At 40.2% G+C, this 21,793-nt stretch overlaps 1 protein-coding gene across 1 annotated transcript in view; it reads left to right on the forward strand.

The window, feature by feature from the left end:
- The window catches only part of fstl5 (follistatin-like 5), a 219,971-nt gene that overhangs the window by 188,189 nt on the left and 9,989 nt on the right, over positions 1-21,793 (forward strand). Inside the window, exons 11-14 of the mRNA XM_024270241.2 lie at positions 7,372-7,398; positions 7,591-7,709; positions 15,846-15,995; positions 20,943-21,050. Of these exons, the coding sequence (XP_024126009.1) occupies positions 7,372-7,398; positions 7,591-7,709; positions 15,846-15,995; positions 20,943-21,050 (404 nt within the window). The remainder of the gene's footprint in view (positions 1-7,371; positions 7,399-7,590; positions 7,710-15,845; positions 15,996-20,942; positions 21,051-21,793) is intronic.

Genomic DNA, 21,793 nt, shown 5'->3' on the forward strand with positions numbered 1-21,793 from the left:
CATATACATGGGCAAGTTAATGGCTCATCAGTGACCCACCATGACACAACAATGGGCTCTTGGACAAGAGGGGGGGGAATCTTCCTTGAGCAAATTTGCACAGGCTTAGGACTTCTAGTGTTAAAGGATGTGTGTGTCACACACCCATCATCAGCTTTTCTCAATGTGATCAGAGACTGATGTGGAGTACAAATGTGAAACTGCAAATTTGTGACAGCTGATTTACTCCGTGTTTACCAGAAAGTCTACATTTACTGGACTAAAGCTGCTAACAAAAACAGCACAGAGCTGTCATCTACCGCTCACAGTGTCTTATTGAGAATCTACTTAGAAAAATCAGAGAATATTTCTATTGTTACAACACTTAAAGGCCTAATATTCAGGAAATGCTTTTTAGTCCACAAATCATGTGTATTTTGGATATAGTCGAGATGGAGTCTTTACCTTTAGATTTGTCAAATGAAAAGATTTTTGGCATAAATTCTAGATAATCAGAAAATGATGAACAAACAAAGCCTGTATTCCCTAAAATCTTTAGCCTGCATGGCTAGATTTGAGTTATTTTGCTTTATACGTTGCTGCTCACATTCATGAGGCTTCTAAGCACTGGCTTGATTGTACGTAGGCTCACAGAAAGATGAGCATATTATTAACAAGTGGCTTTAAGTAGCAGAATCGAGGACACTTTTGACTACAAGCCGGATCCTCTGATTCTGCGGGATGAAATGCTGGTAGGCATAGCGGCAGCTGGCTGGCCTTGACTGAACTCATCACACTGATGTGAAAAAAGGCAGATACAAATAAGACACCATGATTATACTTAGAGATGTTTCAGAAAGGCAACTTCCTGAAAAGTACTGATATATTTCTAGGAGATGGTTGTTAATGACCTGCCTCAGGCTTCTCATTCAAAGACTTTAGAAAGTGCCTGAATATTAACGAACTCTGCCAACTGTGGGAGAAGAAAAGGAAAAGAGTTAAGTAGCTGAAAAGTAGAAAAATGTGATTTGATGATCAAGTTTGAGTGATCTTTTCAGAGGAATTGAGCACAGAGGACCACGAAGGTCAAAGTCTCTCTTTTCAAATGCTGTGCTCCGTTGTTCTAGTCTTTAATTTATCCAAGCACCTTGTTGTTTGGGGAAACCTGAGCAGTCACTATTTTGAGATCTCTTTAACAGAAGCTGTCACCAGCTGGCAGAGCACCATCCATCTCTGACAGCCTAATGCTTAACTGGCATAAATATCTTTCCTTCACAATGTGCCAATTATTTCTGCACTGTCAGAGGATCTGCAAACCTCAAAGCAGGCGTTTGTTGCTTCACTCTCTACTTCATTTTTCTAAATCAAGCAGCACTTCATGCTACATAGCAGGGACAGAAAGCTTAATTGTTGATACTGTGGCTTAAGCAGGTGACCTCTTCAGAGTTACCAACTTTAAGAACTATGGACTTATGGCAAATATATCATGCAGTAATTTCCTGCTTCTATGAAAGGAAACCTGCCAGATTGCACTATGCTGCACATCTGCTGGGTTTTTTCTATTTATTTTCTTCCTTTCTTCCAAAGTTGTTTCAGGTCTTCTTCATTAAATTGGTTTTTATGCTATCAAATAAACATTGTAGGCAGAAGTTTTGTCATAGTTGTTTCCAAATGTTTTTAATCCAAGTTGGAGGGAAAAATAACAAGGTTTTTGTGTTTTTCCTCCAACTAGACTGTCTTTTTTTCTGCTCCTCACTTCTACTTGCAGTTTAAAATATCTATTGAATTAGTATTTTAGAGGGGAAAGGGATAATTCAAGCTGTTCTGAAAGCCATAGTGGCACTCCCACACATCAGCGGAGTCTGCTCATGTATTTTACCTATTTTTTAACATCCAGGCTTTTGTTTTTTATCTTAGATGTAAATGTGAACATTGTATTACTAAAAGTAAGACATATGTGTGATGATCTTGTTCTTTTATATCAAAATAATGAACATCTATGAGCACATATAGTTTATTAGCCTAGATGTAATACATCTTATCATATGCATGTGGATTATATTTAGCTTTGTTGCTCTTGTAAGGAACAGATGTCAGTAAAATGTCTTCTGTGTTTTGTCTAAATCCTCATTCAGTTACTGTATAAAGTTTGAATTGAGAATTGTATTGAAAAGACTTTTAACCCCTTAATGCCTGTTGTCTCAAATATGCAACAAACCAAATTTGTTCTTTATGCATGTCCTCATAAAGTTAAATTAGAAAATAAATTATTAAGATAGTTAGATGAGATGATGAAGGGCAACCCCAGAAGAAGCATGGATGTGTTGGTCTTTGGATGAGGAAGGTTGGTTTTCTGGGCGGAGATGCTGGAGTTCAGACAGAGCAAGAGTGAACAATGTTTCTCCAGCAGTGACATGTGTAGCAGAAACAGAAAAAAGTGGAGTGTACTTTTAACCAATGTGAGCACAAAGAATCCAGAAGACCAATCAGCTACAAGATGAACACCAGGACAGAAAGTTGATAGATTATATTATCTGGAAAGATGAAAGTAAATCAAATTTGGGATTGAGGAAGATCAGCTGTCATTTCAAAGAAAGCTCAAAGGAATAGTGGACAAGAAACAGTAAGTCACAAACCCGTAAGGATAAAGAGAGGAAGTTGTTAAGGTTAAAGAGTGGAAAGGCTGCAGTTACTGATAAGATGAAAGTGTTAATGGACGAAGCAGTACAGTTTTTGAAGAAGATATCGAATTGAATCATGAAAGCGAAAGAAATTAGGAAGTTTACTGGTTCCCTTGTCCAAAGAAAAAAAATGGAGATGTGCAGATATATGAAAACCACAGAGGAATGAAAGAAAAAAGGCTGGAAATGTAAATATTTAGTCCATAGCAACAGACAGGTGAACAAGAGAGGAGAAAGCAGTGTTGGTGCATGGCTGAAGATGGAGGAAAAGACATTCAGCAGGGTTGGATGAGACAGAAATGGAGATGTTGAGCTTCTCTTTGGGAGAGAAATAGGATGGATAGGATCAGAACGGAAATAACTCATGGTTGATATTCCAGAGATAAAGCCAGAGGAAGCCAGATTAAGGTTTATTGCAGATGTTCTTGATTTCACAAATACACTGCACACAGCTAAACAAAACAAGAATAACTATAACTCATAATAAAACTTATTTTTAGTTCAAAAATAGTGAGAGAAGATGCATTAAAATATGTATGATTACGGGTGCTGCTCTATTTAAAAAAGAATATACTTCATTGGTATTTCTGGAACCTCGTGTTATATCCCAGCTGACTTGAATCTGTGCTGGAGGTGATGAACTGCATCCCAGCCAGAGATGCTGCTACACCACACTGAGTCAGCTTCAAACCAGTCTAAACACTGAAAAGTGGAAAAACAAAATGGACCACACTTGTAAGGTATCTTAATCCGTTGCTACTCCAAGTGCTTTTAGACTGCCTCTCATCGACCTTCTCAATTACACATTCACACAGCAGTGCTGCTTAATCCAACCCTCTGGAGGCAACATTGGGTTCAGTGTTTTACCAAGGACACCGACACACAACTGCAGGGAACAATAGAACAAGCAACCTTTTGGCTGGGAGACAATTCTTCTACTAGTAACAGTAATTCTAATTCACTGAAATCAAAAAATTAACTTCCAGATGATATCTAGTTAAACTGTTAGTATCAATTAAGGTTAAATGACTCGCTCAACTGAACAAACTTTCTTTTATAATTTATTCACTCCAGTATTCCATGCAAACCAAAAAAATAAAGTCACAGATAAATGTTACTGAAAAAAGTAGTTTTGTTATTATGAATGCATCACAGTGGCTGCACAGCAAGATAAATATCGCTCCATCACTCTCATTTCTCTCTGTGATGAAACTCAAACAGCAGCAGCAGCTGTTTCAAATCCCTCAGCAGTCTTCTTTTTAAAAACTCAGGGATTTTGCTCTGAGGATTACGTCTTTTGAATATATTTCTTTGCTGTAGACCTGAGTCCTTCACAGGTTCTCAGGTTTAATTTAAGTGCAGTCATACGTGCTCCGTAAAGCACCATTGCTCACCTGACTTTAGAACAGCACTGTTCAGATGGCAGCCTACAGTACAGCCTTTAGTATGGGCTCAAACTCAGAAATTCTGGTCTGTTCTCAAAACAATCCTGTGTAAAATGTAAATGCTTTTGCTGTAAGATTTCTCACACATTTTTTAATCCGTGAGTACAGCACATGTGGCAACATAGTGTAACAGGGAGTCTCCTTCTTAACCCAAACAGCATAACTACTTTAAAAGAAGTCCCTGCTTGTACCAGAAATCCTTTAACATTTGTCAGTTTATCCTTGCAGATTAGATAATCACTTTCCTTTTTAACATACCCATCCATTCTTATACATTGCTTTTTTTTTTTGGTCATCTGGGGTCGGGTCATTTTATTTGTGTGTCCACCACAAAGGATAGGTATAGGTAACAACGTAATTTCTTTGACTTATCAAGATCACAGATGACTGTACGTCTTTTTGTCTGTCAAGGATGAAAACCTCATTTCTCCGTTCTTAAGGATTTTTCTACCAGGCAGCATTGAATGCATCTCTTTTTTTTTTTATTATTCTTCTTTAAGGAGAAGTCCTTCATAATCAAAACCTTCAATAAATATGTAATTGCCTCTAAGAATCTTCTTGAATATCCATTTTCATTTGCAGGAAGTCTGCAGAAACAAAATTAAAAGTTAAATGATTCTAATTGTGTTGCATCTGTATTTAAAACAAAAAAAAAGCGTAACATTTGCCGTTGCTGGTTTATGGTCAATTCAGGTCAGCTCCAGTCAATTCAAAATGACTTTATTATTCACAAATAAAATAAAATAATCATTTTTTTTATAAAAAGGAACCCCCTTTCAGTTATTATTAAATCATCTGATTATCTTTTTTTTTTTTTCCTGCTGGCATAGTAAGCTCCGTCATTGCCTCAAATGCCTTAACTGACAAGAACAGACTCATGCGCACCAAAGAAGGAGCAGCTCGCCCTTCTCTGACCCAACAGAGGGAACACAGAACAAAACGTTGCCTTCAGGACATGAGACTGGGAATCAACCCTGCAACCTTAAACCTGGAAGTCACTGACTAAACCCACTGATCTTCAGCCACCCCAAGAGTGGGGAAAAAGCCTACTTATTTAATGCTGGGCTTCATCTAGAGTGAAGATAATCAGAGGTAGGTGCCGAGGTAGAGCGGTCAACCTGTAATAAAAAAAAAACAAAAAAAAAGCAGTCATTGCAGGTTGGGTTCCTGCCTTGCCAGCCCACATGTCAAAGTGTCCTTGGGCAAGACACTGAACCCCGCATTACCCCTGGTGGTTATAGATTGGCAGTGGCACCAGTGTTCTGCAGCGGAGTGTGAATCTGTGAATGGGACTGTGACTGTAAAGCGCTTTGGGTCCTCTAAGATAGCAATAAAGCTCCACATAAGTATACAGTATTTACCATTCACAGTAAACAAAACTAACCGTCATTTTTCCAAAGACAATCCCTCTAAACTACAGGCTACATCATGCATGTTGTTAAAAAAGGTGGCTCTTCCTAGGTTACAGTTTCAAGCCCTTAAAGTTCAATTTCTCATTTGATTGGCAGATGCACAGAAACACGCAACTAGCTGCTGGTGAAAGGAGCATTTGCTGGCTGCACAGTGATTTGAAGACTCATTGCATGAACGTGTGACGTACAGCACTGTAGCTGCTGCTGGACTGTGATTCAGCTGCATCTCTTCCCCCATGAGGCCTCTGCAGACAGCAGGTGTTGCTCTTTGTGTAGTTTTTGGTGTTAAGAATAACAGAGGTGTAAGTTTTAGCTGAAAGGTGATCTTCAGACAGAGCTGCTAAGTGCTGCTTTTTTTCTTTTGTCTCAGTTATGACCCATTTTTTACTGGAGCATTCAGTGTTCTGTCACAGCAGTACAGCAAACACCACAGGCTCTTTGGCCCACTGTCATAGCAGCATGATCGTGTAAACAAATTGAAATTGTGTAACCTTGCTGTGGGGTAGGAAATGCATAGTCCAGACTGGCTGGTGATGGTGGTGTCCCTAATGTTTCAGCCCAGTGGAAACACAGTTATTACCAGCAACACTGAACTCAGGGTCCACTGTAGCAGCCTGCTTGTTTTGCTGCATGGATGATGAAGTTGATGTATGGCCCCGTGCATGTGCAGAGCAGCCACAGTCTCTTTGCCAAGTGATAAATGGCATCGATACTGTGGGTTATTGAAAAAGACTGAAGAACACAAGATCCCATCTCAACTCCTCCTTTCCATTTTCCATTTTTTGACAGATCTCAAATACGTTGTATTGTTTTTCTGCAGTTTTGTCCTTGCCTTATTTCCACTGCTGCCTTGTTCCTCCACATACAGAACTACTTCTTTTGTGAAACTTTTAATGAAGCACAAGATATGCAAGAGTGCACAGAAAACACTTGACAATGCACTTTTGAAAGATTAAGGCTGACTAACGGCACAGTGGTGTGTCTCATTGGCTTTGTCTCTCTTCCTTTTCTTTCTCTGCATACATCCACTCGAGCAAACAGCTGCAAGAATGAACATTGCAATAGAAGCAAGATTAGAATCGGATGTGAATTGGGCTGGAGATTGGTTTGTGGACTTAAAATGTCTGAGAATTGAAGCAGGGAGAAGGCTGGGGGACAGATGAACAATGAGGGAAGGTCACAGCTAACGAGTGTGTGCAGGGATAGTGGGGCTGGTGAGTTGGAGGATAAAACTACAGCAGCAGGATTTGCTCTTATGCTTGTAGGTAAAGTCCCACTCTAATCACTCAAAATGCTTTTCTCAGTTCATGCATATCTTTTAAAAATTGAGTTTTCTGATCAAGATGCTGCAATTTAAGGCAGCTGTTCATTTATGTTTTGCTTTCCTTGTAAAGTCTATGTTTGTCAATCTATGATACTTTATAGCACATAACCCTGCTTCAACTTTAATACAGGTCAATAGTGTTAGGTAAAGCCCTCCTTATGATTGAATGTTATCTTACAGTGCAAATCCTGAAAGAATTCACAAATGTGTAAGGGAGCTGAGCAGGAAATCTCCTAATGATGGATGTTCATTTCCTGTGTACATATTAAGTCTATAGATTGCTCTGTAGCCCCGTTTTGGGCCGCAGACTGTTGTTCAGTGTTTGGTATCAAATTATTTCCAAGCAGAGGCCTCAATCGATTGCTTGTTGCAGTGGGTGTCAGAGAGACACTTTTCATAAAACTTTGATGTGGTCTGCTTTCCTCTTTGCCTCAGCAGGAGTTGGTGTTTTAGTTTGAGTTCTCACAGAGAAAACCTATTGATTCTTGAATTTATTTTCAACCATGCTTTCCTGTTTTTCTTCTTCACAGTGGCAAACATTTTGTGGCGAGAAGAAGGTAGGTCTGCACTGCTCCTTTCTTCCAAAGCATTCATTAACCTGAGTTAATTGAATTTGTATAATGGAGTTGCTGAACTGTGGTGACAAGGATTTAATGGTTTACTATGTTAATAGTAGATAACAGCCTTATTTTCCTGCTAAATGTTAACCTTGTTCAGTGCAATTTCCATAGAGTTCTGTTGCTCTGCAGGTCTTGGAATTGGAAACATGTTTTATGTGTTCTACGATGATGGGATTAAAGTCATCCAGCCAGTTGCCTGTGAGATCCAGCGACACATTAAGCCCAGTGAGAAGCTGCTGGCTCTGCAGGTGAGTGCTCACGAAAAGGAAACATGCAGCATTGTGTTTTTCTTAGACATGCCTGTGTGGGCTGAAACGTCCAAGTAGGAGCACTCAGACCTGATGTTTTCTCAAATGATGTTTGTTTGGCCAATATGAAAAAAGCAGCAGCTGGTTGTTAGGTTTTTTTTTATTTCTCCTGATTTGGCAGTTGTCTTCAATTTATTGTTAATATGGTTAAATGGTATTGTGATGATGCAGATCAAACAAATTATGCAACATTTGCAATTACTTTATGGTTAAAGTTGTAATGGAACTCGAGTTGCCAGATGAGGACTCTCATTCAATCATTCTGATTTTTAAAGGAAAAGGTAATCCGCATCTAAGTATTAGTCTTTGTGGGTCAGTGCTTTTACATGCTAAACTATTCAATTTTCTTCATGTAACTGCAGCTGAGAAAAATCTGTGACTTTGTAATTTATTTCAGAAACACACACAAACACATATAAGCATATATAAAAGTATCCAGCTGAAATGGGCAGCATGTAACAGCAATGCTCAATGGCTGGTCTCTCTGAGAAAGAAAGCATAGAACAATATAATTAATCAGCTGCTAAGAGAAGAGACTCACTCCAAATGGCTAATGGAAGGCCGAACAATCTTGAATGAATGAATGAATGAAATGGTTTATTTCAAGCAATCAGGTAATAATACATAAAATAGACACATATTACTTCATAAATCACAAGTATATCACTTGAAAGGGAGTGGAAGGAAGTGAATTTATGTAATCCCACCGCAGCTCGACCATACCATTTTCTTTACATGAATTATCAACATCCGGTTCAGGACTTAATATCAAATACAATCATAGATTTAGGTTATTAAGCATCATTGAGATCAGTGATTTAATCAAATTTGAAATACCCACGGACAAATCACTTATATTAAACAGAACCAAACACCTAAATATACTCAGATGATTATTATCAGGAAAAAATCATCCACATTTATCAGTACCAAAATTCATAACATATTCAGGCCATCATCACCAGAAAAATCACCCACACCAACCAGCATCAAAAATCCAAAGCATAACAGATGATTATTAATCATCTAAATATATTCCAGACCCCTGGTACCGATCAATGCCAAAGATCCTCCCGACGATGATGATCCGAGCATTCCAGACTCCCAGCACGATAAATGCAAAAGACCTTCATTGATGATAATCATTAGTTATCATCCGAAAGAAAAATCATCTACATTATTCAATGAAAAAAAATCCAAAATATACTAATTGAAAAAGAAAATGTGTGAAGATTGTGTTCATTTATATTGCTACTGTTGGCGCTGTTCAAGCAGCTGCCTGCTGTGGCTTCTACCAGCATCCTTTCTAAAGTGGCGTTGTTTTTTTTTTTTTTGTCTGGAGCTTGGCTGTCTTGGTCCGACTCTGCCTGGATTACTTTTTGTCACCTTTGTTCTTTTTTTATTTATTTATTTTTTCATTGTTTTTTTTTTTTCTTTTTACTTTTTTGTGGGACTTTTTCGGCCCTGCTTCGTTGACCCAAACGGATTCAGCAACGGCTCCCATTTTTTACACTCGTGATCAGCTCATAGCTCTGCGCAACATCCACTTTTCTCTACACGGAGACACTGGTCATTGCCAAGACATCTGGAGAAGAGAAGAGGCTGCAGAGCTGGATGAAAGCTCCAGATCAACGAGCTTTCTTTGCTAGCACGGCACGGAGTTCAGGGAGTGCAGTGTCGTGTGCTTCACGAAGACGTTGCTGGATGGACTAACTCTGGTTTCTGTGGTCTGGTTGGAGGGTTTGGGGCTTCTGTGTGTGGACGAGAGTGAGGCAGAGCAGTGTATGTCAACGACAGGTGGTGCAATCCGGTGCACATCCACACTAAAGAACTGCTCTGCTATGAACACCGAGCTACACGCTCTTCGTGTGAGCTGCTCCACGGTGTGGTGTCCCGGATGCAGACCTGTCACCTGCAGTCCCTCCGACTGATCTGCAGGGACTTCAACCACGCCTCCCTGTCTGCCACTCTTCCCATAGAAAGTGTTTCTGGTGCCACAACAATTGAAATTATCATCATGATATTACAGTTTTTTCCAAATGCTAAAACACATTTTCTGAAACATTAGACCAATTTAACCAAACATCAAACACAATTTTCGAAACATAAGCTAAATATACAAAATACTTAACTTATGAATCAAAATCTCACTTTGAGGTCAAAATTAAGACTCTGTTGTCAAAACTTACACACACGCATCAAATCCAACACACTACGCACCAAAACACCAAACGCAATTTTCAAAATATAAACTAAATATACAAAATTCTTGACTCTTCAGTCAGAAGCTCACTATGAGTTCATAATGAAGACTCTGTTGTCAAAACTAACAAACATGCAGCAATCACAACACACCACACAACAAAACACTTGACACTGTTCACAAAATGTTTTACAAAGAATATATAGCAAAACTGACAATAGAATGCAAGAAGATATTTTGTAATGCCTAAATAAAGTACACATTTTTACATCTGTTTTTACATCAAAAATTCTTATTATTTATTGTAAAATAAGAATCAGCAGGGTAGAGAATTGTTGCTACAGTAATGCAAATCACAGGATAAATAGTTACTCATTTAAAGTTAATTTCTTTTGTAAAATGTTGGATGTGTTTTCACTCAAATGGATAAAGACAACATCAAATGTTTGTTCACATACAAATATATTTTATGTTTATCCCTAGTCACAGTAAGGAAAACATACTTTCATTTTATATTCTCTAATTGTTTCAGTTTGCACTGACCTGTTTTCCTTTTTAAATGTCCGCACGACTGATGCCACTGTGAACCGACTGAGTTGGGGGTTGACCCTTTGACCCGCTTCCCTCATGGTCATTCCATGAACCAACACATGGTCAATTACAGTGGCCCGGATCGCATCAGAAATCGGTGTCCTTGGTCTGGGTCTTGGAGTGAGTCTAGGTGCTGGTCTGGGTGGGGGTTCGGGTCCCAATGTGGGTCTGGGTCTCAATTGCCTTTCTCTGTTTTCCATTTTTCATTAGCTGTTTAGTTGCTCCAGAACTGCCTTTATATTCAGTGCAGTTGATTAGCAAAAAGTGTCTTCAGCTTTGACCAGTTGTGTGTTAATGATGACTCCTGTGTTGGAACAGAGTTTGAGTTTTGCCTCTTTGTGTTAATGTTTTGCACCTCGTGTGTTGTGAATGCCGACTGTGTCTTAAAAGTGAAAATGTGTCTTGTGTTCCGCAGAGTGAATTGGAGTTTTGAAAATTGTGTGTTAAGTGCAAATTGTGTTTTAGGATTTGACCAAAGAGTGATGTTTTTGAGAAAAGAGTTAAAGCAATTGATGAGCTTGTTTGGAGAATGGCACTTAGTGTTTTAGCAATTGGGAAAAGTTCCATTCAATTCAATTAATTAAAGATCAGTCATAAATTACACTTTAGGAGAAAGTGATAAAAAAAAGAAAAAAAAAATGAGAATATGTGCAGAATCAGTGATACATCTCAGTTTAGGAAACAAAGTCCATCAACAGGTTTAAGGCCTCGTAATCTTTCTTAACATTGTTGTTATGACTACAGATGGTCCTTCAGCTGATATCATATCAAGTGAATTATACTCAAGTTGTCTGCAGGTCAGCTGAAAATCAGGTCAGAGTTCACCTTTAGAAGTTGTAGATTCTAGGCGTTGCTTTCTTGAAATCATATTTCACACTTATTTTGCATCAATTAAAGTTTCAGATGTCTGTAATCCCACACTTCTCAAAGTCTTTCATTATTTGATTTCCAGAGGCTTAGTCAGGTCTGATGGTCCTGGATCAGATCCTGGAGTTCTGCATCCAAGTTCCTTGGATCTGTCGTCTCCTCCGTAAGAGTCTAGCGTGATTCACTAGATAGGCATGATATTTCGACAGGTTATCATTTAGATAGACAGCCGAACCCTTCAGGTTTTTTTTGTTGTTTAATCAGAGCTATCTTGTGCTTTCAATTCACAAACCTGATCAGGATCGCTGGTTTCTTTCTCCAAGGAAGTGGATGACAGACCTCAGTAGTATTTAGATCTAAGGAAATCCCTTTAGACGTGAGAAACAATCCAACTTGACATTCCATTGTCAGGTTAGCATCTCCAACAGCTGCGTTAGCATCCGTGCTAACACCAGGCCGGGCCCAGGGTTTGAGTTGAAGTCCCGTGAGAATGATGTTGTTCATTCTTATTGATCCACGTCATTCATTCTTCTCTTCATGGTAGCTAAGATAGGCTCCAGCAACAATTGTAACCCTGCACAAGACTGAGATATGGAGATGGATGTACAGGTGGTTGGAAATTTGTGGTGAAGAAAGCTTAGTCCATTTGAAGAATTTAAACAGCAACACCACTGTTCAAAGAAATAAAAAAAACCTTGAGATGTTGTGGATCCAGTCAGGGACAACTCCTTATAAACCTTGATTCCTTCCTGATGTTGACACGTCGTCGTTTTCAACAATACTATTTGCAGAATGCAGTGTCACACAGGAGCTATTTTACAATTTTTGACCAGGTTAGTTTTGTTCATTAATAGGCAGCATGCTATCAGCGTTGGATTTATTTCACAACATTCTTACCCACTCTGCTCTCTAAATCACAGTTTATCACAAGAGCCACCAAGCAGAAAAAAAATCATTCAGAGCAATAAATTGATGGATACATGTTGGATTTACATGTGTCCTGGAAGGACAGCAGATATTCTCCCCTGAGCTGCCTTTCATCTGCGGCTCTGAACTGATTGGATAGTGTTTACACATAAAGCAAAGTGATTAATTCACAACAGAGAGTGCAGCTCCTCTAAGGTGTGTGGTTGCAGTAGGATATCAATCACTGCAGCTGCTTGGATGCCAGCAGCAGCTGTCTCAGTGGAGTGAGGTGTGAGGTGTGGGAGGCCATTCCGAGAATGGTGGAGACATTGCCATCTAGGTCTGAATAACACTGATTGATTCGTTTATGGCAGTGACACAACCTATCTGCTGTGGAACAAAACACTCAACAAAACACTCACCACAAAACACTCATGTCATTTTAAAGAAATATTTGATCTGTTTCTGCATAAAATGCACCTGGTGTCATCCGGTGTCCTGGCTTTGGTCCATTTGCCATAGGCTTCTGGCAGCTGGGACAGTGAGGTGCTTTTTACAGTAAGGGTGTACTCACACCAGGCAATCCATAATGAACAGTTGTCAGTCTGACCTCTGACAGGAGACTGGTCTCATTTCCCATTAATACACCAGGCCTGAGTCCATCTTTGTGTCACACATTCCATCCAAAAGGGGGCACTGTGCCCATTTTTCTGTAGATTAACAACCATTCGTTAATGGAAGAAGTGGGCTGTGCAGACATGTTGAAAGGCAAATTCTCCTGCCAGCACAAAATATTTTATTTTCTATTATGTACTGTTGTAGAGCTCAATGGTTAATATTACTATTATTGTTTGTATATTGATGCATGTGTTTATGTTCCCCGCAATCCTGAGCAATTTACATGTAAGTCAATGTGTCAAAAGTTGTTGATATAGTTTTGGAAAGAGAGGCATAAATCACATTAGATTAGTAACCCTTCAGGTGCACTAAACTGCCATCAAATTCAGGCCTGCAAGACTACCTGGGCCACATTCTCCATCCATCCATCCTCTTCCGCTTATCCAGGACTGGGTCACAGGGGCCGCAGTCTAAGCAAAGATGCCCAGACTTCCCTCTCCCCGGTCACTCCCCCCTCCTTCTGGGGGGACCCCCAAGGAGTTCCCATGCCAGCCAAGAGATGCAGTCTCTCCAGCGTGTCCTGGGTCTTCCCCGGGCCTCCATCCAGTGGGAACCAATCCAGGAGGCATTCGGACCAGATCCCCGAGCCACCTCAACTGGCTCCTCTCGATGTGGAGGAGAAGCGCCTCTACAAGCTCTCTTCATGTGACAGAGTTTCTCAACCTATATCTAGGGAAGCGCCCAGCCATCCTCCAAAGAAAACTCATTTCAGCCGCTTGTAGTCGGGATCTTGTTCTTTCGGTCATGACCCAAAGCTCATGATCAAAGGTGAGTACTGGAATGAGGATCGAGCAGTAAATCGAGAGCTTTGCTTTCTGTCTCAGCTCTCTTTACCACAACGGACCGGTACAGCGAACGCATAACGGCAGACGCCGCTCCAATCCGTCTGTTGATCTCACGCTCCAATCTTCCCTCACTTGTGAACAAGACCCCAAGATATTTAAACTCCTCCATCTGAGGCAGGAGCACTCCACCCACCCAGAGAGGGCCACATCATAGCAGTTTTGGGTCAATTTTGGGTCAATTTTGGGTCAAGCGTACCCAAGCATCATACAGATGATCTACGGATGCTCTTAAGAATGTGAGCATGTTGTATTTTGTTTTTGTTACAATGAAAAGAATTAAAAGCAACTTTTTTTAAACATCTCTTTAGAAAATTTCATACATTCCTGTGTCTCATTTAGCTGCGGCAGATCATGATAAAATTACAAATAGGCTTCATTAGCTAGCATCCAAAACGTCTGGAAATGTTCTCATGGTTCCTTGATGTCTGAAGTGAATAGCTGTAACGGTTGGCCGAATAAAGAAAGACAACTTTGAGTGAAGCATGGCACATTTGCTCACACTCTCCATCAAATGTAAGCTGTAGCATCCATTTGAGAGACTCTACAAACATGGATTATCTTCATAAATGCCACTGTAAGACACATTTATGGCCTCCAGAAGCACTTTCTAAACCTTGTTCTGACATTTGTTCTGCATGTGCGCAGTAGTTGAGATCAGGATCTTGAAAGGAGCAGACAAAAATGTGCTGCTTTCACTGTTTCACTTGTTTTGACACTTCATGTTGCTACTTCAGTGTTTTTAGCAGGTTTCCTCCCCACAGATTCTGGATGATGAGTCACTCATTTACCCGTGCAACACATCCTCCTGCAGCATAACAGAGCATGGAAGCTAATGTGTTTCTTAAAGTACCTCTTTAAATGTCATCATCCACATTCAGCAACATTAAGAGTAAAAACTCTCTTGATATAATCTTAGGCTAGCAACTACTCAAAAGATGTTTTATTTGAATCAAGAGTCTCATCAAGTCACAAAATGTGAACTTTTGCGTTAGAGAAGTCTAACTATTTGCATAATAAATAAGGAAGCATAATTCTATTGTCTCTCATAGCTGTCAGTTTATACTTTAATCACATACATGAAATGCGTCTACGCACACACCGACATGCAACGAACGGAGAACTTCAGCCGCCTCCATGTACACTCTCAGCAGGGAATCAAATGTTTGATTTAGACATAATAAGTGAGTTATCTACAGCAGCACCTGACTGCAGTCAGTGTCCATATGCAAGAGTGGCACAGACTTATGACTCCAACTTCAGAGGAATGACTGGATTACTGACACTTTGACTTATTTGAATCTGAAGCTCTAAGAAACGGTGCTGCACTAAACCTGGAAGATGAAGAAAAACATGTCAGAATACAGATGATTTTATTGTAGACTATTCTTCAATCCAGACACGTTTGTTACCTCAGCTTTGATTAGCTGGTTAAAAACAATCAAAGTTTTTTGGTGTTAAACATCTTCCTGTTTGATGTAAAGTTTAATGAAGTTCATGTATTACAGAAGGAACTTCAGCTGAGAGAAGCAGGCATGTGGATCATCAAGAAGTCCTGCTGTTATGAACATGATTTAGTTACTTTCCATTTAAACTGAAGCCATTCAACCTGATTGGCAGAAAACATACTTTGATCTGCATATATGCCAGCCCATACTTTTAGGGGACTGGAGACATGGTGAGGAGGAGGAACACACCGATGCTGGTCAGGAAGGGTGGAGCTGCAGAACTGAGCGCCTGTTGGCTTTGTTCTATGGATTATGTGTGGACAAATGGGAGTGATTAGAGAGATTCCACGGTAACCCGTGCTCATTTATCTAAGTTGCCAAGATAACTCTTATCACACAAGCATTGGTGATAAGACTGAAGTGGTAAACAACGCAGAAAAACGACTGGGTGATGGTAATTGTTTTTTAATGAGATGTAGTCCTCTCCTGTATGAAAAACAATTAGTTTACGGTGAATGTGTGCCCGCTCTTGTTTTTGCAGGAGGAAGTGTGCCCCATGTCGCCGGGGGAGACGGTTCAGAAGTGTGTGTGGTCATCAGCGGTCAACATCAAGGACAAGTTTATTTATGTGACGCAGCCAACCTTGGATCGAGTGCTTGTTGTTGACATCCAGTCTCAGAAGGCTGTCCAGGTAATGTTCAGGATAGATGAACACGAAAAGCTCACTACAGAGTTTTGGCAGCAACTCTGAAAGTTCCAATAATTTTGCAAAAAAAAAAGAAAAGAAAAATGTGTCCTGCTGGGCCCTTAAATACGTGAAAATGGCTTTCTCTCAAAAATCTACCTCCCTTTTTCCCATCAAGGCTTTTATGCACACAGTTGCACTCCAGCTCAAGGATAGCTCTTTACAAAAACCTTCATATATTATTGCTGCGTAAAGCCGTTTTTGCTGATTGATTTTCGCAGCGCAAAGGACACCCTTTTCTCTTTCCTCACTTAATTCTGTAGATTTTCTAAACTTAGACTTTATTAATAAACTGTATTTAGAAATCAAATCTATTTGGAAGATTTATGATTAAATTAGCTTGGATTATCTGTGTGGATTTGTATGCATCCAGGTAGATTTAATTAAGTTAGTTTCAAAGTAAAAATGTAGTCAACAGGACTTGGCTAACCTTTTATTACTTAGCATGTTCTCTAAGTGGCTTTCTCAGTTCTGAAATACAGTGGTAAGAGAACTGGTTTATGTGCTTCTAGGAGGAAGAAGTTTAAGTCATGACCCCTCATTCTGTTGGTTTAGAGATAAAAAAGTTAACAAACAGAAAACCTAAATGGTTTCAGGACTTTGGAAGTCAGTGTGTGTGTGTCATAGGGAGCAGTTGTTAGCACCTCCTTATCTGGTTTTCCAAGGGAAACCAGCTTGTTGTCAAGAGGCGACTGTAGATGGATGGAAGATTGTATATGAGTCCTCCATTTCTATAAAGAGAAGAATTGTCTTTTTTAACAAAAATCATCCCTTAAGGGGTCTATATCATGCTATTCTTAACTCTTTCAGAGTCAACTATATCCATATATATGACCATATATTACTGTTGGCACACTAAATGGGTGTCGCCAATTACAGGACATCAACCTAGAGCCGTCCTCTGCAATGTGTCTTCGTTTCGCCCATGAAAAAATACAGCATCTGATCTTTTAAAGAGATGGATGTGAATATTCTGCATATTTTCTAAAATGAAAGCATTACTAGCTCAGTGAAGAGAGTAGATGCATTCTCTATCCTGGGGGCGGTGCTTGCAGTGCAAACTCTTCCTGGAAGGGACTGTTCTCACTTTGTGATGTCATAATGTGAAAACCCATTTGTTTTTGTGAATTGGGAGCGGCCGGTGCTCAGAAAGCAGGTTATTAAAGGCATGCTCAGCGATGCTTGAATAAATCAAATTACTGCTTTGGGGTTGTTTTTCATGAGGAGTTAACATAATACACTTATAAGCTTAACACAGTTGGTGTTGCATGATATAGACCTTTTAACTCTTTCCCTACACATCCTTTGTCTGTGGCTAAGATGGAGACTTCACTGTCCTGAGTGGTTTGAGTGAACACACCCCAGTCAAGGACAAAAAGACTTTCAATAACACCACTTAACGTGTTCTTTAACGTGTTCTTACCCTTTTTGATTCCTAACCTAGAGTTAGAACTCATGTCCTAAACACCTTCCTAGAGCATAAACATCAAATTTCAGAACTGAAAACAGCCTCCCGTGGAAGAGGTGAATATCTGCTATAATCTATAGAGTATAATAAGGGTAATCAATGCTTAGATTTAAACATTACTGTAGTGTCTCTAACGGGGGGACAGGATGGTGATGAGCATCCATTTCCCATTGCCAAGAGGTGTCAATTCAAATCCTTGCTGTATTTTATTCTGTGTGGTTTCAGGTGGGCAGATGTTTCATGTTTTCATGTTTGTTCAAGTTAAATTGAGAAAGCCAATTGATCTCAGTTCGGTTTCAGCTGGGCTTAGAGAGCATCAGGAGTCATGACGTCTTTGAAATACAGGCCTTAAATTGCATAAAAAAGCGTTTCAGCGGTTTAACACTTTTACCTGCCATTTGCCAAACATCCTGAGGAGAAATTACTTCCTGATGTTAAATTGAAATGTGCTTGATACATCAGTGTAAAATGCACCAGATGCTCAGGAAAAAATCATTCAACACATTCTCATTCCCAAGTCGTCACATATTGTGATTTGGTTCAGGCCCCCCCCTGTGTCACATTTTGACGTTTTGGGTGTCCCCAACTCATTGTTTTTGATGTGCTGGCCGGTCGTAAAATCAAAGGGCCGCAGCTGTCGGAATGTGGTACTGGATGCAGTACCGGATGTGGTACTGACTACGCACTGGTCCTTGGCACTTGTCTAGTACCGGTACACTAACCCAGTAACGGTACCCTAATCTTAACTTGGTACTGGTTCGTGTTCGGTGCCGCATCTGGTCCGGTGCCGGGTTAGGGTTGGGGCACCAATACGGGTTTAAGTCCCGGACCACAACTGGTCTAGTACCTGTCGCGGTACTGGACCAGTTGTGGTTATGGGAACAGCCAGTGCGTCAAAAAAAAAAACGACGACTTGGAGACACCCAAAACATCAAAAAGAGACCCGGATGAGGCCTTAACCAAACCTCAATGACTGAGGACTTGGAAGTAAAGACATGTTGAATCATCAGACAGTCTGAAGACTGACAGCAAGACTGGATTGAGCAGAAGGAGGAAAACTAAACTGACCCCAAAGCAGCAAAGAAATGGGAATATGAAATTCATTTCCATGGCTGCACCGGATTGATAATTAGGATGGAGAAGAAAATGAAATGTTTGTCAATAAAAATAAAATAATATGATAAACTAGACGAAGTAAAACCTAATAAAATACGTTCTGTAACCAGTAAAAGCTATGGCCTAAAAAAATAACACAAGGTCAAGCAACAGTATGTTTAATAATCCTATTTTCTTACAGACCTGCTCCATGAACACTGACCTTTGACCAGAAGTCCTGTGCTCTGCTTCATAACTTCAGCTTGATGAAGCTGCAGATCCAGCTGGTCTTCTGACAGAAAACTAACAAACTTTCGCTGTCCTGAGATGGTAGATGTATATTTTCAGACCAAACAGTCTCAGTTCAGAAACCTCAACAGGAAAGTTGTTGTAGATGAGTTTTGCTTAGATAAAGGTTATGCATAACTTGAAGGCTCGTGCAAACTGGGAGGAAGGGTGAGCTGACTGCAGATCTTAGCTTAACTCTGCTTTGTGACAGTTTTCCTGACAGAATTAAGAGATATAGAATTTGATAAAATAGTCCATTCCCTTTAGGAATGCTACATACAGCATAAAGTGAAGTTAACTGCTTTTCTATAGCCATCAGATTGAAAATGCATTCAAAACTATTTGTTATTCATCCCAAGTTAGAATGAAGTTGCAGGTAAAGATTCTTCCCTTGCACCCGCCCTGGTTCATGATGTTTGGTTTGAAAGAGTCTAGCTTCAGCAGAGCACTGCCATACTGTCAAAGATTGACTGGCTTTGTCTCTTCTTTGTGAGAGATTTACCAGCACAACAAAGCTCCACTCTGTCTCTCTGAAGTGCTGCTTTTTCAGCCTCAAGATTGGGTCTCACTATTTGTTGACTGTTAATCCCTGACCTGACCCATTTCACAAGAACTGAAAGTGTCCAGACCTGCACTTAACCTTCACATTGATGTGGCGACCGAACAACCCCAACATCCACCTCTTCATGGATACTGTCGCCCAGCAACCCAGCGCAGACACTGAAACATGTTAGCTCCTGCAGGGAGGAAAACTGCAGGAGCGGTTTGGAGAACAGCTCCCTGCAATTCTCTGCCAGTTTGCTGCACCTGAGAAGATAATATTTTTGTACGGTTTGCTCAGGAAACCCCATAATTCTTTGATGACAGTGTTGAGTGCCGCTCCAAAAGCCAGCATTAAGTTAAACCGCCATTGTCAGCGGTTGTTTGGGTGTGTCACCAGGCCCTCAAGACAGCTCAGATCCCTGCAGATGTTCCTGACACCGTTTGCAGCATGTAAGCCTCTTAGGGACCTGGCAGCAAGTGAGGTGCTGTCCCACGGTCTGTCAGGAGCTCATTATCCGGCTGTCTGGAGGTTCAGCGTCATCGCATTATATTACCAGGTGGTAATGAACCACCTGAACCTCTGCTGCTCACCCACAAACCAAGAGAGACTTGCTGCAATCTTGGGACTGATCCAGAGGAAGGAAAGACAAGCAAACTCTTCTTCAGATATGATTTCTTTCCATGAGCTGGTTGGATCTCGCTCAGACACATGTGTGATGCTGCTGTAATGGTTTGCATCTGACAGATCTGCTGTCTGAGCTGAAGTTTTCAGAGCATACTGAAGGAGGATCCTTTAATCTCTCTCATCCTGTCAGAAACTGTTAGTCACCAGAATTAAAGACGCAAACACCTGTTTTCCTCAACTACTGTTTGCATTGAGATTCGTTAAGATTCACAAGATATTCTTGTCTTATTTACAATAACTCTCAGGAGCACTTCACCTTCTGAATGAAGCAGATATTCTGCCAAAGCAAACAGGGACTTTAGGAACCCATGACAGAGCCAATCATGGCATCAGAATGGTTTTTGCCCTTTCGCCTTTCTCATCATCATTTCTTCTTTTACCAGAGTTTCTCATTGAGCTTAAGCTCCTTTTCCATGAGGCCACAACACTTTACTGTCAGTGTCACCCCTGTATATGGCTCAGCCTATAACATCACTGTGACAGGCTCAGAGTGAACTCCTTTACTACAAAAGTTTCTTAATTTGAACACTTTATGTTCTGTTTTGAATAAAAAGGTGATTTGACATTGTTTACATTAAATTTTAGAAAGCATATATATTTTGTAAAAACATTCTCTTTATGCCAAAGAGCAGCAGGTTAAAACCACACAACACCTTCAAAAGAAGACTTGGACTCATTGACATTCAGTGAGTTCCGGCGTAGGCCGAGCCACTCGGATTGCAAATCAAAAGATCTCTTCAGGTCCAGCCTCCTGTAAGAGCAGCAGCCCTTCTGTTTTCAAAGGCTCAGCGGTTGTCCTGTGTGTATTTTCCAGACTGTCAGCACTGACCCGTATCCTGTGAAGCTCCACTATGACAAGTCTCATGACCAGGTGTGGCTGCTCAGCTGGGGAGACATGGAGAAGAACTTCCCCACACTGCAGGTCAGTCAGCTCGAGTCATTCATTATTAAAACCAAATCTCCTTTCAGTAAAGATAATTAGAGCAGGGCCAAGGGTCTCAGACGATGTAGACCAAATGTGCACTGCTTAAAATATGTTTTTAAGCATCTATTGAACAATACATGTGGAGATTTACATTGCAGAGTAGATAAAGTAAGTAAAACCTAGAATAATGATGAGTCCAGGAGCTAATCCAAAACAGGTCCAAACCAACCTGGAGTTCAGTTAACGTGATAGAACAGGATGTGATGGTTCTGGCTGTCGTGGCCTATAAAAAAAACACCAGTTTTGAATTTGCTGTCCTGAAGAAGACTTGTCTGATGTGAACCAGGGACGTGCAGCCAGAGGAGGCAGATAAGGCACTGCCTCACCGTTATCATCCTCATATGCTGTCATACGATTATACTAATAATGAAATAAATACTTTAGTCTTTGCTAAAAATGGAATTGGACTCTCATTCAAAACATGAAGAAATAAATGATGGATGAACATTGTTAGCCCAACACATCTTCATTAAGACTGAGAGACTTCTAAAAAATAAAGATCGACTATCAAGAAGTGAAGAAAGTTTACCAATGTTGCTACTCAATCAGGCATGGTCACTCTGTAAACAAGACTCGAGAGCTCAACAAGGAAGAATCCTGCAGTTTAAGATAAAGACTTACAGAAATCACAATCACATGCTCACATTTTTTGAAGACCAATCCACAATAAGCACTACCTT

Source organism: Oryzias melastigma, linkage group LG2 (assembly GCF_002922805.2).
Source record: "Oryzias melastigma strain HK-1 linkage group LG2, ASM292280v2, whole genome shotgun sequence".
NCBI lineage: Eukaryota > Metazoa > Chordata > Actinopteri > Beloniformes > Adrianichthyidae > Oryzias > Oryzias melastigma.